This window comes from Hemiscyllium ocellatum, chromosome 2, assembly GCF_020745735.1.
Source record: "Hemiscyllium ocellatum isolate sHemOce1 chromosome 2, sHemOce1.pat.X.cur, whole genome shotgun sequence".
Lineage (NCBI taxonomy): Eukaryota > Metazoa > Chordata > Chondrichthyes > Orectolobiformes > Hemiscylliidae > Hemiscyllium > Hemiscyllium ocellatum.
This window is the reverse complement of record NC_083402.1, coordinates 28,470,936-28,494,949: the sequence shown is the minus strand read 5'-3', so window position 1 is coordinate 28,494,949 and position 24,014 is coordinate 28,470,936. Positions and strand designations below refer to the sequence as shown.

At 40.9% G+C, this 24,014-nt stretch overlaps 1 protein-coding gene across 3 annotated transcripts in view; it reads right to left on the bottom strand.

Moving 5' to 3' along the window:
- The window catches only part of LOC132822098 (storkhead-box protein 2-like), a 437,283-nt gene that overhangs the window by 313,802 nt on the left and 99,467 nt on the right, over nucleotides 1-24,014 (bottom strand). For 2 of the 3 annotated variants that reach the window (XM_060835147.1, XM_060835133.1), the window contains exon 1: nucleotides 11,133-11,784. The exons of the other annotated variant lie outside the window; for it this stretch is intronic. In XM_060835147.1, coding sequence (XP_060691130.1) covers nucleotides 11,133-11,472 — 340 coding nt within the window. In that variant the 5' untranslated portion in view covers nucleotides 11,473-11,784. Of the gene's footprint in view, nucleotides 1-11,132; nucleotides 11,785-24,014 lie in introns of those variants that run through there. 3 annotated transcript variants of the gene reach the window in all.

Sequence of the window (24,014 nt, the reverse complement as noted above, 5' to 3'; positions counted from 1 at the left end):
TTATAGCTGATAGTGCCAACTATTTTGGAGAACACAGCCAAAAATATATTGTTAATATTTAAAAGGCAACCTCTATGTGTGGTGCTTAAACAAAAGGCTGCAGGCAACAGTTGTGTTTTTTTAAATAATAATGTCTTATTTTTAAGCTTTTTTAGCTAAAATGGCAGAAGCTCCTTTAACTGCAAATTAGATAACAGAACAGGTTGTGTTCAACAATAAGTCTGATTAATATACAAAATTTCCTATGAATTTCCATTCTCCTGAATTTCTATTAACACATGCATATAATTAACATGTTTCAAGTCAGTTATGCACACCCCAGTGATAAAATGTGACCTTCCAAACTTCTTTTGCCCTGTAGCCTCCCCCACTAATTAATGCCCCACTGATATGTAACAAAGGCATCAGTCTTCTAAGAGATTATCAAAAAGGTTGAGAAGAAAGTGAGTTTCCAATTCACCTCAGTAACCAGTTATTACAGGCCATTAATTAAACCACTTTGTTAATCCAATAACTTCTCAGTCATCTTTTTTACTGCCACCCATCTTTCCCAAGTCAAATTCAAATTTGCAAGTAATTATAGCAGGATTTCAACACATTTTCTAGTTCAAATTAGTCCCCATTTCTGGATAACTTGTCTCGGAATGCAACCAATTAGCCATTACAATACTTCTGAAAGATCTCTTGAACTCACAATTCTGAGGTGACAACTACAAACTGAGCCAAGCAAACATCATGAAACAAAAAAAAATGATTTTCACAGGAATCAATTGACCATATTTGTATACATGTACAAGCAAGATTTGCATTTACCTAATTTATTAGAGTAGCAGGAATAGGAATCTTTCAATAGGCATGAAGTTGTAGGACGGTCTTTTCTAATAAGTTTGCATAAATTACTTTATACAGTACAATCCTGAATATCTAAATTTCTTAATACTGTGTGTATGGGAATAAGTTGGACTTAAATCATTGAATAAAAGGGTATTAGTCAAATCAAATTGCTCTCTTAAATTTAACAATAATTGAGGGTACAGAACTAACCCTCAAGTTATGAATACTCTGAAGACTGGTGTTTTCCATAATTAAGTTGTGCAACATTATAGGTGATGTCTCATGTAGCACCAGAAATGCAATATTTTTCAAATCAATCAGTTATGTTACACTGATGAAAAGTGACCTCGCAACCTTTTTGGGTGTTACCTCCCCACTAATCACCGCCCCACTGACATGTGACAAAGACTTGTCCTTTAAGCTTTAATTTCATCTCGGCATTCAGTTATACAGGTCATTAATAAACCAGTTAGAACGTTAATGCTAATCCATGAGTTGCTGGTTTACAGGGTAAGATATTAAAACTAAGGGCACAGCTGTATGGTCAGACAGTTTTATGGCACAAACTGTAGTGCAGGGGAACTCTCCAGGTGTCATGGTTTTTGCTGATCCCTGAAACATATGTCCAAAATTATTCATCTGCAGAATATTGGTATTGTAAAATTTACTGGGTTTTTTGGCCTGCATAACACACTACAAGTAATTCATTATCTGCCAAGCACTCTGCAATGTTTTGAGACCATGGAAGAAGCTACAAGAAACATGCTCTTTGCTTTTAGTTACAAATTAATTTCACAACTATTAATTCATCTTATTTCCCTCTGCCAAACTCCACTATACACTTAAATGATATAACAGGACACATTGATTTGGTTTTTATGTTTGTCGTTTTGAAATATTACGATCACCAGAGAAACTAATAACATTTAAAAGGAAATTCAAACTCAGCAGTTCTGAGAAGGATCACTCAACTGAATCCTGTGCAAGGACTCTATATATTTTTATTTTGGAAATATCTAAAAAATGGAAATTTAAACTGACAAGAGTTTTTAACAACTGTGAGCTACATTAACAACTTAGTAATGCGGAGATCTGCACGCCACACCTTAGGAAGGATATATTGGCCTCGGAGAGAATACAACATAGGTTTACAAGAATGAGATTACATAAATCAGCCCTGTTTTCACTCGAATCTCAAAGGTTGAGGAGTGATCAGATCAAAATCTTCAAGATATTAACAGGAAAAAAAAAGGTAGATGAAGATAAATTATTTCCATTTCTGAGATTCTAGAACAAGGAGGCATACTCTGAGAATTATTGACAGACGTTCAGGAGAGATATTAGGAAGCACTTCTGCACACAAAGGGTGGGAGGTGTTTGGGACTCTCTTCCACAATGGCAGTGATACTGGATCAGTCATATTTTAAAGTTTTAATATTTTTGTTAAGGAAAGGTATAAGGGATATGGACCAAAAGCAGGTGCATGGAGCTCAGCTACAGATCTCACTGAATGGTGGAACAGGCTTGTGAGGTTGAATGGCCTACTCCTGTTCCTTTGTTAGCATGTCACTTGAAAAAGGTGAAAGTGTTGGGTTGTTATTTAATGGTCACACAAACAAGGTAACATTTACAGAAACTGGATTTGATTCCTTTGAGAAATATACTGGCACCAGGTTATCTTTCTGCTTAAACAAAATTGCCCGGCAACAGCTTTTTGAATCTGCTGTAATGTACAGTTTGCTACAGACCTGGGATACTTACACTCAGACATCTAAAAATCTGCAAGGTGAGTCAGATACTTCTTTCTGCTTCATTGACTAGAAGGAAAGTAATGCTGAAATACTTCGGAAACAAAGAATTTCAAACTAATAATAACATAATATTTAATCACCAAATATCAAAACAATCTGTGAGAAAGGCACCTCATTCCAACTCAGCCTTGTGGCTTGGAATCTCAAACCACAGAAACTTGTTCCTTTTTGCCTACTTTTTTTTTCAAACATCGTATTTCTGTAACGCTGTCTGTCTTATCCATGCTATTTGTAAATAAATGAGTGTGCATTCAGATTTAAAGTAGGTGTAGTTTAAATTTGTGTTTTATTAATTAATAATTCATTCTGCTACTTGTAAAGGATGAGCTTGATCTAATAACTAAGTTGTTTGTTTGTGTATTTATGAAACCCAGTGTAAGTTTCTTCTTTCTTAAATGGTGGTCAAGGTCAGGCAAGTTCACCATCTTAATAATTAAACTGGTCATTTACATATTTGTGAGAATTTACAGAACAGAAAGATTTGACTTTCCATTAGGTTCCCCATAACGGTTTGGGAGCATGTTGTACGGTCATTGGACACCAACAATGAGAGATTGATGTGGACTAGAAGTAATTCATAAGTATGGAAAGAATAGGTACCGGTTTCTCATTCTGTAAAATTAAATGGCATCAAAAGTGATGAAATATATCCTATAGATCCTGGAGGTACCTCTGAGTGATTTACAAGACTGGAAGAAGGCAAAGGCTATAGAGTTGGCAAGTGAATTGAAAGTATATTTCTTGAAAAAGCAGAGAAAAAATTAATCTATTGGCACAACATTTGGTGGAAATACAGGTCATGCTAGGAATGCCAAGTGATGAGACACTTGAGTTAGTGGGAATGAGTCTATAGCTATAGTAGCTTGAACATGAGAAAGATCTAAAGCTGCTGGAAACAAAAAGGGAGAAGGAACATAAAGAACTGAACCTAAGGAAAAAGAAGAATAGAATTTAAGAGCCTGGAACAGCAAATTCAGGTGAGAGAAAATGATAAAGAGAGGGAAATAAGAAAAGCCTTAAAAAGACGCAGGTTTAAAGCAGAGACTTTGAATGCAGATAGCTCTAATGAAGTAAACCAGACCTTCAATCTAAAGTACAGTCAGGAAAATGCTGGAATTTGTACAGGCTCTACCAATATTTGAGGAAGAGGATGCGAAGTCATGCTTCATGTCATTTGAGAAGGCATCAAAACAAATGAAATGGCACAGGAAAACTGGACAGAACACTGCCAGAGCAGATCCACAGGTAGAACACATGAAATTTACACATCGCTGTTAAGGAAGGTAACTATGAATTATGACAAAGCTAAGTGGGACTCTGAGTGCTGAGGAGGATGTAATGAGACTTCAGGGTGAATTAGACAAGTTGAATGAATAGGAGAAAATGAGGACTGCAGATGCTGGAGATCAGAGTCAAAACTGTAGTGCTGGAAAAGCACAGCAGGTCAGGCAGCATTGTGGAAGCAGGAGAATCGATGTTTTGGGCATAAGCCCTTCATCAGGAATTCCTGATAGGTGATGTTCTGGCAAATGCAGCAAAGCATGGAGAAGTATGATGCTGAACACTTCCGTTGCAATAAGAGAATGGCAGGACATTATTTAAATAGCAGTATATTGGGAAATACTAATGTTAACAAGAGAGCTGAATGCATTTGTGCATTGATCACTGAAAGCAAGCAGGCAGGCTCTGCAAGCATTTAGGAAAACAAATGGTATGACATCCTTCATTGCAAGCTAGTTCGAGAACAGGAGCGTGGATGTTTTATTGCCACTGTACAAGACTTTCATGAGACCTCACCTGGAGTACTGTGTGCAGTTTTGGCCTCCATACCCAAGAAAATATGTCCTTGCCAGAGAGAGGCAGTGAACATTCACCACATTAATTCCTGGGATGGCTGGTTTATTGTCTGAACAGAGATTTGGTCAATGGGGTTTGTATGTACTGAAGTATAGATGAATAAAAAGTATCAAATTGAGACAGGCTGGACAAACTGGGATAAAGGCACAATGCTTTTACCTAGCCAGGGAGTCCAAATAAAGGGGACCCAATTTTGAGTTGGCAAATCTGTTCAAAATCTGTTCCATTTAGACCAAACCTATGTGCCTCCAGTTCAAATTCCAAAATCTAAAATAAAGGATATCAATAGACAGAAATCACATACCTTACATCACAGGGCAAGTCTGACCTGTGCTAAGAAAGAGCTAAAACAGCATAGGTAGTCTTTGAGCCAAGACGACTGTATGTTGAAATTAGAGTCATTAGGCCAAACTCAAAATAAAGGACAATACACAGTGAACTTTTCATAAGGTTAGCCCTTTGCTTTATGCTCACTTCAAAGAATAAGTAAAGAGATAGTTAAAGATATTGAAGAGTTGCTAAAAGGTTGTGAAGTGTGACTCAGAATGAGAAATGATCCAACCAAAGTTGCTTTCATTCCATGGTTAAACACATGAAAAGCTTGAGAATATGTACAGATTGACTTCTCTGAAGAGGAATGGAAAGAATATTTTGTTTTGGACAATAGCTATAACAAGTGTTGAGTCTATGCCCAATGCCTCAAGAACTAAAATAATAAAGTTTTGAGAAATTTGTAATGTATGGGTTGCAAGAGGTATTGCAAAATAATGGTCCAAAGTCTGAGTTAAAAGTTGTTATGTGTGAGAACAGAACCAAATTCACTTTATTACAGTGCTCTCCGAATTTGTTTCTGTTGTGAACTTATTTTGATGCTTAAACTGGTGTCACCCCAGAGTGAAAATGGCAGGTGGGAAGAGTTGTTACGCAGGGTGGAGGCTGAAACATTACCATAGATTAACATTTTGCAGACTGTGTTGCTGTCAGTAGCAGGCCTCAGAACTCATTGGATTAGGCCACCCCATAAGCAAACAAAAAGCATATTTACAGGGACCTTGAAGCCAATTCCCGGATTAAGTCTCTCCTCCACATGTGTTATTACTGCCTCAGAGCAAATGGCCTACATTTCTGGAGAAACTTCCACTAGTGTCATATAGATCATTTGCATGAAAGAGAATATTGACCAAAAACAAAGCATGATCAAATTCCTTCAACACTCCAAACCAGAAAGAAAGGAAGAGTCACAAGCTGGAGGTTTTGCACGATGACAGAATTCAGCAGAAAACCAGAGACCCAGAGTCTTCCATTAAGATGAATCAATCAATGTCATAGTCTCAGCAACTAAGTGGATTTGGTAATCAAGATCAAAGCTCAAGGTTTTTACATACAGATGTTGAAAGAACTGAGCTGAAAAATGTGTTGCTGGAAAAGCTCAGCAGGTCAGGCAGCATCAAAGGAGCAGGAGAATCAACGTTTCGGGCATAAGCCCTTCTTCAGGAATCTCCTGAATGCTCCTTTGATGCTGCCTGACCTGCTGCGCTTTTCCAGCAACACATTTTTCAGCTCTGATCTCCAGCATCTGCTGTCCTCACTTTCTGCTAGTTGAAAGAACTGAGTCAAGCTAATGGAAATTGACGGTGACAGACAGAAAGGAAAAAAGCCAGATGGTTTAATTGAAAGTAAATAGGAAGGAAGAAAACAATCAGTAATTATTCTTCTAACTTCTTATCAAGTGTTGTTATTTTTGTTAAAGATAAACTGGTGATAAAAAAATGTTATATAACTCCTATGTCTTTGAGGCTTGCACTTAAGCTGTTATAATTTTCAAGACCAAAGGCTGTCAGATTATTTTCTCAATTTTTCTTGGGCTAGAAGTATCAATTCCATTGACTTGCAAAGGAATTTGAGTGTCCAGTTATCACTTCATGATAAACTTTTCTCAAAAATGTATCCACTGATATACTTTGTTAAGTACCATTGCTGTATTCAGGATAAAAATATAGTGACCAGGTCTCCCAAATATTGGGAGATTACAATAACGTACTTACATAATATATTCCCATTCAGTTCAGTAAATGTTCTAAATCTATTTTCCGCAAAGTTGAATGAGTATAATATCAGGCAGATCCAATTGAAGAATAAACATCATTTCATTCACCTGCATTTTATGAATATAAGCAGTAAAAATGTGAGATGAACAAAGCCATCTCATATTATATGAGTGAGTTTCTAAAGGTCAAGACTTAATCATTGGTGGGAAGAGATGGCTGAATGGTATTGTTGCTGGGCTAATAATCCAGTGATGCAGGTAATGTTCTAGACACCTAGATTCAAGTCCCACCTGGGTAAAACAGAGAACAGTACAGCTCAGAAATAGGTCTTTTGACTCACCAAGCCTGCACTGACACGTGGTGCCATTCTAAACTAAAAAACCTTTTGCCTCCATGTGATCTGGATTCCTCTATTCCTGGCTTTTCATGGATCTATCACGATGCTTCCTAAACATTGCTATTGTATCTGCTTCTACCACCTTCTCTGGCAGCATGTTACAACTACTTACCACATTCTGTGTAAAATACTTGCCCCTCTCATTTGCTTAAACTTTGCCCATTTTATCTGAAACCTATGGTCCCTCATAATTGACATTTCTATCTGGGAAAAAGACTCCAACTATTCATGTTATACATGTCACTCATAATTTTGTTACCTTCTATCTGGTCGCCCCTCAACCTTAACACTCAAGCGAAAACAAAACAAGTTTGTCCAATCTTTCCACATACCTTAAACCCTGCAAGCCAGGCAACATTCTGGTAAGACTTTTCTGTATCCTTTACACAGCCTCCACATCCTTCTAGTGTGGCAGCCAGAACTGTGTGCATGTTCTAAACGTAGTCTAATTAAAATTCTATAAACCTGCAACGTGATTGCCAATTTTTACACTTTATGCCCTGACCAATGAAAGCGAAAATACCATATGTCTTTTTGACTTTCTTATCCACCTGTATTGCCACTTTCAAGGAACTGCAAACCTGAATTTGAATGCAATAAAAATCTGGAACTAAAAGCCTAATGATGACACAAAACCATTGCTGATTGCTGTATAAATCCACTTGCTTTATTAATGCCCTTTAGGGAAAAAAGTATCCATTGTTTGCCTGGTCTTGGGAGGTTGTAGAGCTGGAAGAGGAAGAACTTTAAAATCCGGCTGGAAGCTCATCTCAGGATCAAATACAACACCAAGTTTATGAATAGACTGGTTAAGATTACTGCCAGGAAGAGGGATAAAGTCAGTACAGAGTTCCTGAGTAAGAAGTTAAAACAATCATCCCAATCTTTGTAACATTTAATTTTTGGAATCTCATCCAATACTGTGTGTCAGGTACACTTTCTGATAATTTAGCATTAATGGAATAGTGAAGAGAGATATGACAAGACATGGTTCAGATTTAGATGATATCATCAAGGAACAGCATGAAGATGAGAGGCAGGAGATAATGTGTAGATCCTTAAGGCACTTGGGATAATAGAACAAGAACAGGAAGGTAAGCCATTGAAAATGAATCTCTGGCTTAGATCAGATATGTAAAATAAAACAGATGAGAGCAATTCCAAACAGCAGGACAGCCAGTGAGAGGCTTTGGAAGCTAAAGTTGTAGTTGAACATGTCAAATGCAGCAAACAGAATGAGGCGGGAAAGGTTTTCTTTGTATCAATTGGATATCATCTGCAACTTTAAAAAGAACTGATTCAGTCATGTGGCAGAGGTTGAAACCTGATTGGAGGGATTGGGATCGGGGGCGGAATTCAAAACTAGGGGACATACTTTCAAGGTGAGAGTAGAAAGATTTAAAAAGGACATGAATGGCAACTTTTTTTACACAAAGAGTGTTTTGTGTGTGGAATGAATTGTCAGAGAAAGTGGTGGGTGCAGGTACAGTTACAATGTTTAAGACATAGGACATAAATAGGACAAGTTTGAAGGGAATTGGCCAAGCACAGGCAGACGAGACTAGTTAGCTTTGGAACATGGTCGGCATGGACCAGTTGTACCAAAAAGTCCGTTTCCATGCTGCATGACTCTATGCCTTAATGGTATACATGTTCAAGGACTTTGGAAAGGAAAGAACATTTGAATATGAGTGGTGAGGAGGGTAGAGTTAAGGCCTCTTTATACTTTATTCTTTCATGGAATGTGGACACACTGATAAGGCCAGTCTTTGCATATTTCCCATCCCTAACTGCGCTCAAGGGCAAATGAGAACCTAACACATTTTGGAGGAAAGGGTGGTGATGACAGCAGATTTCAAGACATGAACTAACAGCTGAAGCGATAGAATCATTGAAAATACCAGCTAACATAAGTACCAAGGAGGGAGTGGGTGGTCAGCAGTTTAGTGGGAACTGGGGCAAAATGTGGTTGGCTATTTGCAATATCAGCACTCTACATTGATTGGAAAACCATTAGTGGATACTGTATCCTAAAGAACATCTGACCATTGTCTTATTTTAATAAACAGCAACTTTGAAAATCTGCAATGACAGAACAAAACTACTAGCTGTCAAATTCAACTACTCTGTGCTTTGCTCGAAAAAGAAGCTTTTGTCTCAAGTGCCTCTCCAAACTCCATTCTTTCAATATTTTGCATGCTGAGTATTCTAATGAATGACTGAAATGTATGTTTTTAGTGTAAGCAATTATTTTATATTTTAGTGTTTTTTAAACCTATCTATATAAGAGCTGATAAAGTCACAGAGTCATAAAAGGTATACAGCAGAGAAACAGACGCTTCAGTTCAACTCATCTGACAAGATATCCTAAATGGCAACTACTTCTGCTTGAATTTTTGAAATTAGTATTAGCTGCTGAAAGAATAAAGCCATTAGCACAGCAGAACACTTAATTATTGCTATTAGGTGACCTTATACAGACCAGTATTTGAATTTGGTGACAGAAATCTGACAATCATAAAAACTTTCTGAAAAGCCTTGAACATCCATCCTCTTTTGGAAAACTGACCCCAATTTGAAAATCCGATAACTACATGACTTTCCAAAGATTTGCCTTATTAAAATTACATTTATCATGTTTATTTTGTCAAAAAATAGATTCAATATGTGTTTTTTTTCCTGGAATCCTGCATCAACCATTGTCCTCAATCCTATACTGTTACAATCTCAATTCTTACACCACCAATAAGTAGATCTCAAATGGTGACTGGAGTTAACACAGGCCAATTGGTATAATAATCAATGCAGAAACTAAGCAGAGACCACCTTTGATTTGGGGTTCCCATTATGTATTGGCCACTTTTGAAAAAAAAACACATTTTACACAGAAGTGGTCAGGTACACGCCAAACCAATTCCATTCAAAATTTTGAGATTACGTATCAACGTCTCTTATATACTTATGAAATAGCTTATGAGTAAATTGTTGAATTTTGTAGTGTTTTTCTTGTAATTGACAGAGCATGTGGTGACCTCCCCAGTCAAGTAACACAACAACCAAGAACTGGCAATGTATTCAGCATACCGCTGTGTATACACCATTGGAATTGTTTTTCGAAGAACTATGAACTACTTTACTCACCTAGATACTAAGTACAGTTTTGCTTATTAAAGTACATATATGCAGTATCATTATTGCAATCAGTTTTGTGCTTGTAAATTTTAAAACGGAATGGGAATCATTACGACTTATTAAAACTTTTTAGCTAATCAACAACTGATAAAATCACGTACGTTATATTCCCAGCTAATACCATATCTAAGTGGATCCATATTCTCCAATAATTCTTCATTAGGTCGGAGCGCATTGATGACATGCTTATGTGTCTAAAAAGCACTCAGTATTCAATAGTCCGGTTGTATGGCAGCATTCCAACCAGCAGCTAAGAGTTATATCTTTCATTTGCTCTGGGTAAACAGGCTTTGCAAACACCAATGCTTTCGCTTAGAGTCTGGTCTCTCCGACCAGAATGGATCTGCAACTCCTCCGTTCTACCAGAGAAATGTTGCCTGCACAGTGAACCGTTTCAGTAAATATTGAGAGATAACTTGTTTAAATAGCAGGCTGCGATATTAAGGTCTGCGCTGTTGCACTAGAGTACAAAAACAATAACTCGGAATCACATGCTTTTTATTCAGCAAGTTGGGGTGTATGTCATTATCATCCAAGTACTTGAGTCCGTCTTTTGTGAGGGCATTTTTTGAAAAAAAAACTGGCGCGTCTGTTAAAGGCATCAAACAAATTGAGGACAATTTCGAAATACAATGTACGACATGAGTCCGTGCAAATGCATTTGCTCTATCATTATGTCCTTTTGGAAACTGCCTAAATATTTCTGAGATGAAAAGTTCATCATTGCCAACTAAAGTGGGAGTTTTGAAAGGTGCGAAAATCAACTGGTTGCAGTACTGAAGTAGTAACTAGAGAGATTATAGGTTCAAAACCGAGGGCAAGATCTGACAATGAAACACTCGCACTGAGATTGCAACATGATTTCCAGCCTCCACACAGTAGTTTGTTTTTTTTGTTAAAGCAGGTCACACAACACTGGGCTGGTGCACTATCCCCCAAAATACCTGTTCAAAGCCAGAATGTTTTACACCGAATGAAGGCATTGGCACTCACCCAGATACTTTATACCGAAGCCCCGGGGAGGTTTAAGGGATCTCCTCATCCAGGCTTCCCTCAACACTTCCAGGTGGGACTCCTTGCCCTGGATCAGCAGGACGTGTTCGTCGATCCAGCCGAGGAAGAAAGCCTCCGAGATGGCGTCTGTCACTCTCTTGTTCCAGAAGTGCTGCATGTTCTCCGCTTTAAAGTCGGCGAAGATCTCGTAGCCGGTGTGATGGTGCTGAATGTTGTCGGTGACCGCCACCGCAGCCCTGGCCGAGCCGCTCCGAGCCAGCACCACGGCCAGAGAGTGGGGGGCGATCTGCAGGAATTTCTCCATTCCCCCCTGCGGCATTGCCCCGAGGTGACGGAGCGACGCCGCTGCTGCAGCCGCCCGGGGGAACTTACAAAACTATGGGCAAGAGTGTTACTCTGTCAGCCTCTCCGCAGTGAATCCCCCGCAGCCAGCGATGCTTTGCATTTCTCTCTCTGCACGGATGGTATCGGAGCGCAGCCCGTGGAGAGGGAGGGGGCAGTGCTCAGGGTGAGGGGAGGAAGGGCCTCACCGCGGGTTGGGGAGGGCGGTATTCCTGCCCCCTCCCCACCTCCACCTGCCTTGGGTTCCCGAAACCAGTCCCCTGCTCCGGGGAAGGACGTGCCGGCACTGTTTCTCTTTTATCTTGACAATAACAAGACCCCCCCCCCCTTCTCTTCCCCTCCCTCCCTCCTGTTCCTCTGACCCCCGCTCCCACTCCCAGATCCTGCTGCCCGCCTGTGGGAAGGTGCCACTCTGCCGTCCCCCTGACAGCTCCACCACCCGCCCGTGCGCCTCCGCGCTCGCTCGCCCATACAGCGCGCACGGCCGCGTGCCCGGCTCGCACCAGCTCGCCCGCGCGCTCCCGGCTCCCGCCAGCTGGGCAGCGCGCTCCCGGCTCACACGTAAGGGGAGGGTATGTCAGTGACAGGCGGCTGGGGAAGAGGAATTCAGCGGTGACGAAGACCGAAAGACATACAAGCAGAAATGAGGCCATTCAGCCCACCGAGACTACTCCACCATTCAGTCATGGTTGATATGTTTCTGAACTGCAAATGTGTTGCTGGTCAAAGCACAGCAGGTTAGGCAGCATCTCAGGAATAGAGAATTCGACGTTTCGAGCATAAGCCCTTCATTTTACTTGATATGTTTCTGAACCCCATTCTCCTGCTTTCTTCCGTAACCAGGATGGCTCAGTGGTTAGCACTGATGCCTCACAGCCAGGGGCCTGTGTTCAATTCCTGCCTCCAGCAACTGTCTGTGTGGAGTTTGCACATCCTCCCCATGTCTGCTGGTTTGCTGGATATGTATGCCAGGTGAATTGGCCTTGCTACATTGCACATAGTGTTAGGCGCATTAGTCAGGGGTATATATCGGGTGGTGGAATGTGTCTTGGTGGGTTACTGTTCAGAAGGTTGAGTTGGTGTGGACTTGTTGGACTGAAGGGCCAGTTTCCATACTGTAGGGAATCTAGTCTAACTCTTGATCCCCTCGATAACTAAAGAACCTATCGATCTCAGTCTTAAATACACTCAATGACGGTCTTCGCAATCTTCTGTGGCAATACATTCCATAGATTCACCACTCTGGCTGACACCTTTTCTCCTCCTCTCCATTCTAAAAAAGTCTTCCCTTTACTCTAAGGCCCTCAGGTCCTAGACTCTCCTATCAATGGAAACATCTTCCCAACATCTATTTTGTCCAGGCCATTCAGTATTCTGTGCATTTCAATTAGATACCCCTCATCCTTCTAAACTCCATGAAGTGTAGTCCCAGAGTCCTCAAACATTCCTCATATGTTAACCTTTTCATTGCTGGGACCATTTTTATGAACCTCCTCTGAACATGGTTCAATTCCCGCCTCAGTCAACCGACTGTGTGGAGTTTGCACATTCTCCCCGTGTCTGCGTGGGTTTCCTCCGGGTGCTCCGGTTTCCTCCCACAGTCCAAAGATGTGCGGGTCAGGTGAATTGGCCATGCTAAATTGTCTGTAGTGTTAGGTCAGGAGTAAATGTAGGGGTATAGGTGTGTTGTGCTTCGGCGGGTCGGTGTGGACTTGTTGGGCCGAAGGGCCTGTTTCCACACTGTAAGTAATCTACTCTAAATGTGAGGTGATGCATTTTGGGAAGAATAACAGGATGGTACAGTACTGGGTCAATGGAAAGATTCTTGGTGGTGTGGATGTGCAGAGGGATCTTGGAGTCTATGTGCATAGATCCCTCAAAGTTGCCATCCAGGTGGATAGTGCTGTTACGAAGGCATACGGTGTGTTAGGTTTCATTGGTAGAGGGATTGAGTTCCGGAACTGCAATATCATGCTGCAACTATACAAAACACTGGTGCGGCCACATTTAGAATATTGTGTACAGTTCTGGTACCAATATTTCGGGAAAGATGTGGAAGCATTGGAAAAGGTGCAGAGGACATTTGCCAGGATGTTGCCTCATCTGGCGGGAAGGTCTTATGAGGAAAGGCTGAGAGACTTGGGTCTGTTCTCATTGGAGAGAAGAAGGCTAAGAGGGATTTGATAGAGACATACACCATGATCAGAGGATTAGATAGGGTAGACAGAGAATCCTAGGATGATGACATCAGCTTGTACGAGGGGGCATAACTATAAAATTGAGGGGTGATAAATTTAAGACAGATGTCAGAGGCAGGTTCTTTACGCAGAGAGTGGTAGGGGCGTGGAATGCCCTACCTGCTAATGTAGTCAACTCAGCCACATTAAGGAGATTTAAACAATCCTTAGATAAGCACATGAATGATTTTGGGATAGTGTAGGGTGACGAGCTGAGAATAGTTCACAGGTGAGCGCAGCATCGAGGGCCGAAGGGTCTGTTCTGCACTGTATTGTTCTATGTTCTAACTCTGGGGTGTGGTCCATCTGGTCCAGGTTATTTATCCATCTTATTCAAAATCACTGGACATGAATAATACTGTAACACATTTACTGGTTACCTGATCCTGACCAAAGATCTCTGCAGAACCCAACAAAACTGGCTATTCCTACGCTGCACTACTGTTACAATGATGTCGTACAATAAAAGAATCAACTTGCATGTGGGATCATACCCAAGCCCTTGAGAACAAATTAAGTTCTTCAGTTTTAAAGTGTAGTGAATAGTACACAGGAAATCACACAAATGCAATGAATTCAATGATCAATTTCCAGTGACATTGGACAGCATGAATAAATTGTTAGCCAGGACACCCTGTCCTGAAGTTCTGAAGGACCATGCCCACTAGAAACATTAATTTTGTTTCTCTGCCAGACTTGTTCATTTATCCAGCAATTTCTGTATTTGTTACCCATTTCCAGCATCTGCAGTATTTTGTTTTTTACCCCAGAGGTTCTTTGACCTTCCGAGTTACTTTTTGGCAGAAGCAGTTTGGGAATCCATTGCAACTTGTTTGTTGGCAGCTGGGTGGACAGGAGGTTTCCCTATTCTTTCCTCCTCCATATCGTGGGCGGCACGGTGGCACAGTGGTTAGCACTGCTGCCTCACAGCGCCTGAGACCTGGGTTCAATTCCCGACTCAGGCGACTGACTGTGTGGAGTTTGCACGTTCTCCCCGTGTCTGCGTGGGTTTCCTCTGGGTGCTCCGGTTTCCTCCCACAGTCCAAAGATGTGCGGGTCAGGTGAATTGGCCATGCTAAATTGCCCGTAGTGTTAGGTTAGGTAGGGGTATGGGTGGGTTGCGCTTCGGCGGGTCGGTGTGGACTTGTTGGGCCGAAGCGCCTGTTTCCACACTGTAAGTCTAATCTAATCTTCATCCTTCTCTTCATTCTGTTCTGACTCCTTGGAATCTGGAAGAATTTTCTCCCCCTTGTCTATAAGCCCCAGGTAATTCAAAAGTGTAAAATTTATTTCCTAAGTCATTTACTTGTGGCACTGTTGATAGGATTCTTGCATGGATTTTTTTTAAAAAGTGAAGCATTGCTCTGCCACTCCTGGATGTGAGCATGTGACCTAAACTGATGTTAGCCTGATAAATGGATGTTACAGACCCTTATGTTCAAGGGGTATAAATTTCCTTTGTGACTTGACCGACCATCATTGCACAAAAAAATCAGTAAAACTAGATTAACTAGTCATTTACTTTATTTGTGGGATTATCTCATGTTTGTGCAACTTTAATATATGCAGAACATCTGTTTACCTACCCACTAATTGCATGAAAAGTATTTCAAGTGGTCTTTGAGACTGTGATAGCACAAAATTTCCAATTATTTTTCAGCAATTCACTGCATTCATTCATCAATCCTATTTATCTCAGAGAGGCTGATTGCAATGTTACTTTTTATGAGCTCAATAAAGATATCTCTCTGTGAATTAACTTAATCTATTTTCTTCCCATTTAAAGGGAGGACACATTTTTATACATCTCTCAGAGAATTCAAAGTGTTTCACAGCCAATTAAAAATTATTGAAATGTAGGGAATGTGCAATTTTCCACAAGTACCCATAATCAACAAGTTATGATAAAGTCAAGCTTAGTGGTGTTGATTGAAGAATAAATGTTGGCCAGGACAATAGCAGACTGTTCCTGCTCGTTTCTGAAAACAGTTATAGATCATTTGCACCCAACTAAGACTTTGACAAAATCTTGTTTTACCAGCTTTTCTAAAAAAATAGAACCTGTATCATTGTAATAGCTCCTGAAGTGCAATGCTAGATTATATGCTGAAATATAAATCATGAGGTTTGAATCTGTTGCAATTCAGAAGAACAATAAATGCTATCCCTGAGCTAAGGTCATTCTTTTTGCTTTTTCTCTCCTTGTGAAACTAAAATTCTAATTTTGCAAATTGAGACAAAAGTGTAGATAAGACAATTTCTCCAAGGCAAACAGAAACTTTCAATACTCTCTCCACTTTAGCTGATCTGAGGATGGGTCACTCAACCCAAAATGTTAACTCCAATTTCTCTCTACAGATACTGCCAGACCTGCTGAGCATTTTAAGCAATCCCAATTTTCATTAAACCTTATAATACTATGATTACTGTTCCCTATGTGTTCTTCTATTGACACTGATCTACTTGACCACCTTCATTTCCCAGAACCAAGTCCAGCAATGACTCCTTCCCCAATGGACTGGATACATACGGATGTATAAAACTTTCCAAAACACATTTTAGAAACTCTTCCCTTCTCTGTTTATACACTATTAGTATTTAATTTATTTAAAGATAATTAAAGGCCCTCATTATCATTACCAAACAGTTCTCAAATTTTTATGTAGTTTTCCTCTAAATTAGCTCCTTTTCTATTAACTAATCGCCTATGGAATACACCTAACAGTGTGATTGGACCCCATTATTGCTACAACATCTTATTCCTATGTGGCTATTTGTGCTTGTAACTTACCCAACTTATTTACTGTACTTCATGCATTTATATACATGTATTATAATCCTGTCTGCAACTGTGTGGTGAAGAGAGTTGGTTTTTACTTTTGTATGTTAATTTTCTTCAGAGTTGCAGCTTGCACCACAGGCTAACAACATTGTGAAACCAACAATCAAGTAGGCAAGTCGTTCCCTATCTGTTTACTGCCTCTCCATTGGCAGGTTCTCAGCTCTGTCATGTTGTGATAACACACAAAAACTGAGACTCTAGTGTCCCCAGACTAAGGCTTGAGAGGAATTCATAGGAGATTTTGCATCCAGACATACATTGTGCGAGTCCACTGTCACATTGACATACCCTGACACTCATGAACCAAACTCCCATCTGTTGGCAAAAGCTCCACTGTCTTGTGAATGCCATTTCTTTATTCATTGATGGAATGTGGATAGGCCAGGATTTATTCCCTAATTGCCTATAGAAAGTAGTGGTGAACTGCTTCCTTGAAACAGTATAGACTTTGGGATGTAGGAACATTCACAGTAGTGTAGAAAAGGGAGTCTGGGATTTTGGCCCAGTGCCAGTGAAGGAACAGCAATAGAGTTCCAAGCTAAGATGATAGGTGGCTTGGAGGGACATCTGTAGGTTATGGTGCTTCTGTGTTCCTGATGCCTTTATTCTTCAAGGTGGTGGAGATCATGGGTTTGGAAGGTATTGTTGAAAGACCATGGGTGAGTTACTGCAGTCTATTTTGTAGATGAAACACACTGCGGCCCCTGCTGATGAAGGAACTGAATCCAGACTGTGGTAGATGGGATTCAAAACAAGTAGAAATGCTTTGTCCAGGATGGTGTCAAGCTTTTTGAGATGTAAGCAGGCAAGTGGAGAGGCTTCAATCATATTCCTGATTTGTGCCTCATAGCTGATGGATAGGCTTTGGCAAGTTAGGGGATAAGTTTCTCATCACAGAATCCCTGGCCTGTGACCGTTTCTTGTAGCCACAGAATGTATATGGCTTGTCTTATCCAGTTTCTGGTTTATGATAAACCCCGGGATGTTGATAGTGGGCAACAGAGTGATGATAAAGCCATTGAATGTCAAGGGGCAAGTTGAAGTCTTTGAGAGTAATCCCTGACAAAACTTCTGGAGCAGAATGCAAAGGTGAACCTCTGTGTAATTAACTGTATAGCAGCTCCTGTGGTGAAGCTGATGAAAATCATAGAACTTTGCACTCCTTTAACCTCAACTGGGATTGTTAAGAGTTAACCCTGACATTTGACAGCTACTGGTCTTGATATGTTTTGACTAGTCTTGCATATTGCAGAATGTTAAGACGCCATCAGAGACTGAAGTTACAATTGATAAACCTAAATCGGTCGGTGCAAAGGGCATTGCTTTTCTCTGACAATGGTCTGGACTGTCATGTCCCATAGCCGTGGGGTACCTCAGCTTAATCAGTCTTTGAGTGCTGACCTGACATTGTCCATTGTCTCCAATGGGGGCTTGGAGCTGAGAGCCTCTATTTTACAAGTGATAGCATCCATCACACTAGATAAACAAACAACCCACTGGATATGATGTGAAGATGGTGGATATTGACACTCTCAGTTTGGAGACAGATTTTGATAGTTGGGACCTCTAGAGACTGATGTTTGGAAGGGCACTTGAAGAGGAGAGCCAAGCACTGAAAGGGTTCATAAAAGATTTACAAGGATATTGCCAGGTTTGGAGGATTTGAGCTATAGGGAGAGGTTGAATAGGCTAGGGCTGTTTTCCCTGGAGCATTGGAGGCTGAGGGGTGACCTTATAGAGGTTTATAAAAACATGAGGGGCATGGATAGGATAAATAGACAAAGTCTTTTCCCTGGGGTGGGGGAGTCCAGAAGTAGAGGGCATAGGTTCAGGATGAGAGGGGAAAGATATTAAAGAGACTTAAGGGGCAACTTTTTCACGCAGAGGGTGGTACGTGTATGGAATGAGCTGCCAGAGGAAGTGGTGAAGGCTAGGACAACTGCAACATTTAAGAGGCATCTGGATGTGTATGTGAATAGGAAGGTTTTGGAGGGATATGGGCCAGGTGCTGACAGGTGGGACTAGAGTGCGTTGGGATATCTGGTCAGCATGGACAGGTTGGACCGAAGGGTCTGTTTCAGTGCTGTACATCTCTATGACTCTATGACTCTAAAATGAAAAATCAGCTGCCAAGAAATTAACTCAGTGGAAACAGATGCCAGTTAATCATGCCTACTGTCCTCTATGCCCAATGTCTTCTTCTGTAAAAAATGTGGCAAAGACAATCATGTCAGAGTGAAGCTCCTGAGCCAGGTGATGCTTAACACAGAGTTGACCAGCACAACACAAACTTGTATCTCGCGAGATTGGAGGCCACTGCTGTAAACCTAATTTTGAACTTACAGCATTATCTCTTAGCCTGACTCCATCTAATACTTTACAAACCAAAATTCCAAAAATTCTGGGAATTTTTAAAAAGTGGGAAGTGCTAGAAATATTGAGCAGATCAGATCATCAATCTGTAACATTAACACTTTCTCTCCAAGATGTTTCCTAACCTGTTGGGTATTTCCAAAGTTTCTGTTTTTATTCCACTGAATACTTTGCTATTTTGTATTCTAGTGCTACTTGCTTTTCCTGATTCTTTGTGCACTTTATTATTCCCTCTTAACCTGACATGCTTTTTTCCCATACACCTGCTATCTTACCTTAACCCTGCCTTAACAGTACAAGCATGCCACCCAACAAAGCCATTGATACAGCACTGTGAAAGATATCAGTTCTGTCCAACTACAAAAGCAAAACAATGTGGATACTGGAAATCTGGAATGAACAAAAAGTGCTGGAGAAATCAAGATCTGGTAGCATCAGTAAAGAGACCGAGTTAAAGTTTCAGATCAATGATCTTCGGTCATAGCTGAGTTCAACACATCAAGCTGATTCAACATATCACCTTTAAAGTAGGAAAATCCCACAAATCACCAAAAGAGTAATCAAGCAAAAGTTGTTATTGAGTCAAAGAAAGAGATACAAGTCAGAATAACTCAAAGTTTGTCATTTCAGTTTGGCTAGTCATAGTATACAAAGGTATTTATCCAAATGCCCAGAAGGAAAATAGAATCAGCAGCTAAAGAGTTGGTGGCGTAGATCCATTATAAAAGTTTTAGTCTTAAGAACAAAGAACAAAGAACAAGGAAAACTTACAGCCCAGGAATAGACCCTTCGGCCCTCCAAGCCTGAGCTGATCCAAATGTACTGTCTCAACCTGTTGCCCAATTCCTAAGCATCTGTATCCCTCTGCTCCCCACCTACTCGTGCATCTGTCCAGACTCATCTTAAATTAATCTATTGTGCCTACCTCTATCACCTCTGCTGGCAACGTGTTCCAGAGGCCCACCACCCTCTGTGTGAAGTACTTCCCCATGTATCCCCCTTAAACTTTCCACCTCTCACTTTGAAAGCGTGACCTCTCGTTATTTAATCCTTCACCCAAGGAAAAAGCTTGTCTCTCTCCACCCTCTCTATACCCTTCATGGTTTTGTAGATCTCAATCAGGTCCCCCTTCAACCTCCTTTTTTCTAATAAAAATAAACCTAATCTATTCAACCTCTCTTCAGAGCTAACACCTTCCATATCAGGCAACATCTTCATAAACCTTCTCTGCACCCTCTCCAAAGTGTCCACATCCTTTTGGTAATGTGGTGACCAGAACTGTATGCAATATTCTAAATGCAGCCAAACCAATGTCTTGTACAATTTTAACATGACTTGCCAGCTCTTATACTCAATACCCTGTCCAATGAGGGCAAGCATACTAGATACTTTCTTGACCACTCTATCCATCTGTGCAATAACCTTCAGGGTACAATGGACCTGAACTCCAGATATTTCTGCTCATCAACTTTTCCCAAGACTCTTCCGTATAATACACTCTAGAATTAGACTTGCCTAAATGCATCACTTCACATTTGTCTGGATTGAAATCCATCTGCCACTTTTCTGCCCAACTCTCCAGTCTATCTATATTCTCCTGTATTCTTTGACAGTCCCTTTGCTTTCTGCTACTCCACCAATCTTCGTGTCATCTGTAAATTTGCTTATCATATCAACAGTGCCCTCTTCCAGATCATTTATGTATATTACAAACAACAGTGGCCCCAACACTGACCCCTATGGAACACCACTGGTCACCTTTCTCCATTTCGAGAAACTCTCTTCAACTACTACTCTCGGTCTCAACCAGTTCTTTATCCATCTAGTTAGAACACCCTGCACACTATGTGACTTCACTTTCTCCATTAGTCTACCATGGGTTATCAAATGTCTTACTAAAGTCCATGTATACAACATCGACAGCACTTCCTTCATCTATCAACTTGGTCACTTCCTCGAAGAACTCTATTAAGTTGGCAAGGCATGATCTCCCCCACACAAAACCATGTTGCCTATCACTGATAAGCACATTATTTTCTAAATATAAATAGATCCTATCCCTCAGTACCCTCTCCAGCAACTTGCCCACCACCAACTCAAGTTTAATTGAAGGAGGTTGCCTGGACTTTGGAAGGTGCTATCTATGGCATTCAGTCAGTGTTGACTCCTCATCCTGGAGGATAAATGGATTTCAAATGGATCAGGGAGTATATTTCACCGAGTTATTGGTCCTCCAGATGCAGATGATGTTTTTCTCCGTGTGTCACCCGGGGAAGACAGAGACTTGCATCATAGAGCTGCTCAGGATGAACCTTGAGAAAAATCATGGCATCCCTCTTCAGGCTTCCTTTGCAAAGGCACCTTTCAGCAGGTGATGTGTGACAGTCTCAGGATCCCCCACCACAGCCATTTCGAGGGAATGTGCGGTGTTGAGGGACACACTAAAGCTTGGGGCAGAACCACCAGGTGCAGTGGGGGAAAGACTACTGCCTGAGGTCCTCCTGCTAAAGTTAAATTGGGGTCCATTTAGTCATGGAACTGTCAAGGTGCCTCAAATGCATGTAACTATAGTCTTGTTCAAGTAATAGATGCCTTTGGTTTGTTTGGATAGTGTCAAACTCCAATGTTTATTTGCTTCCTTGATATCCTATTTTACTGAACCACACTTTTATTTTAAATGTATATTTTATTCATAATAAATATACATATATATATAATATAAAGATATGTACCATGTTGCCTATCACTGGACAATTTGTCTTGGTGGTAGCAAGGGACATGTGTAACTGCAAAACAGTGGAGAACCTAGTTTAGGTACTGTGGGGAGCACCACAAGAACAGATAAATGTTGGAAGAGAAGCTAATGAGATTAGTTAGCTATGAATGGATACATAAGAGAGTACCTAGCTGACGGCAGTGAACACTTTGTAAGCAACCATGACGTGCAATTTGTACGATGTGGAAAGTCAGTGAGAAGTTGGCAAATTCCCAATCCAAAAGTGTTTTGATCTGCACCTGCCTATTTCTGACAGTAAATCTACGTTTGTCAGCATTCATTCCTAGGCTTTGGGAGCTGTTGAATATTCTCAGTCCATCAAACACAAGAGAAAAGCATAAAATGACAAAGGCCGCAGATACATCAGAGTGTGTCAGGTGCCCCATGACCTCCAGAATTGTTAGAGAAAGATTGATATATTTTCATGAACATGAATAAAAACTCAAACATCAAATCTAAGTTTAAACCAAGATGGACTCTGCAATCTGCAAATTGCAGAGCTGTAACAGACAATATTCATGCAGCAAGGTCTTGGACCATCAACCTCCCATTGAACCCAGGCAGGCCTGGAACTTTTGGAATGTAGGTTTGCCCACTGAGCTGGAAGGTTCATTTCCAGATGTTTTGTTACCCTACTAGGTAACATCTTCAGTGGAGTTCAGGCGAAGCTATGCTGAAAAGTCCTGCTTTCAATTTATATGTTTGGGTTTCTTTGGGTTGGCGATGTCATTTCCTGAGGCCCACTGAAGATGTTAGCTAGTAGGGTAACGAAACGTCTGGAAATGAACCTTCCAGCTCAGCGAGCAAACCTACATCCAAAACTTCAGCCTGAACTACAAATCTTCCCAAAACTTGCTAAGGCCTGGAACTACCTGGTCAGGTGTTCAAAGATAAAAATCACACAACACCAGGTTAAAGTCCAACAGATTTAATTAGAAGCACTAGCTTTCGGGGCACTGTTCCTTCATCAGGTGGTTGTGCACTACCACCTGATGAAGGAGCAGAAATCCAAAAACTAGTCATTCTAATTAAACCTGTTGGACTCTAACCTGGTGTTATGTGATTTTAACTTTGCATATCCCAGTCCAACACCAGCATCTCCAAATCATGGTCAGGTGTTAACAGCTATATTGTTTCAGAATGCGCCATTGTTTACATCTCCAGTGAAACTGCTTTGTTAGAAAAATGCTACACAGACTTGGTGGCTCTCAGCTCAGTATGAGGCCAGAGGCACAGTGTGACATGAGCAGCACTTAACAATGAAAGGTTCAAAACCACATTCTGTGATCTCCAAATTTGGAAAATAGTCACCTCATTGGATCTTCCTGCCCCCCACTCAATGCTAGTGTTGGACACAGGTCACAGAATTGTTGAGACGGGCACGGTAAGGGGATTAAAGGGGCAAACCAGCTGTCTGTCTTTTTTGTACCTTCTTCAGTGACATCTCCAGACAGTATCCCTTCGACTGTCAGCCAGGTTACACAGCATCTTCAGCTCCATGAACCTCGTGGTAAGCATCATCATACTGACCAGACCCAGAGAGACCAGCTCAGTGAGACAACCCAAAGACACAAACCAGCACTAGATGAGAGGGGAAGCCCAAATCGACAACTGCATATCCTGCAACATCAGCCAACCCTCAAAGACCGAGGAAGAGCCTGTCCCAGCCTTAATGAAATGGCATTACCAGTTCTTACAGGCAAACAGTTCAAATACACTGGTAGGGCCTGTGGATAGGGTGTGGAAAATCCTTGGAAGCACGTGCCAGAAGTAGATAGTGAGTGTAGGTTGAAACTGTTTACCTAGAGATTGTAGACTGTTTACTGAAGAGCCTGTGAAGTGTTTGGTAGAGTTTGATAGAGTTTACTTAAGGTATAAAAGTAGAATGTGATGAATATTGTTTTTCCTTAATGAAGTGTTCAGTAAAGTTCTGTTGGAGCTTCCCTGACTCTTGTCCCTTTGTGTATCTCACCACATATTATGCCTAGGTTTATAAGGGTTACTGAAAACTGGTCAAGATTACTCAGAGTACATTTACCCACCCTTTCACTTTACCACCTGCAAGTTCCCCTTCCAGCCACACATTTTCCTTACTTGGAACTATGTCCCATTTCTTCAAGATCACAGAGTCAAAATCCTGGAACTCCCACCCCAACAGCACTTTATAGGTCTCTAGACTTCTAGTACTGCTATAGTTCAAGAAGGCAGCTCAACACTACTTTCTCCAGACAATTAGGGATGGGTAACCTTGCCAGCAAGCCCCACGTCCATGAGCAATAAAACAAAACATA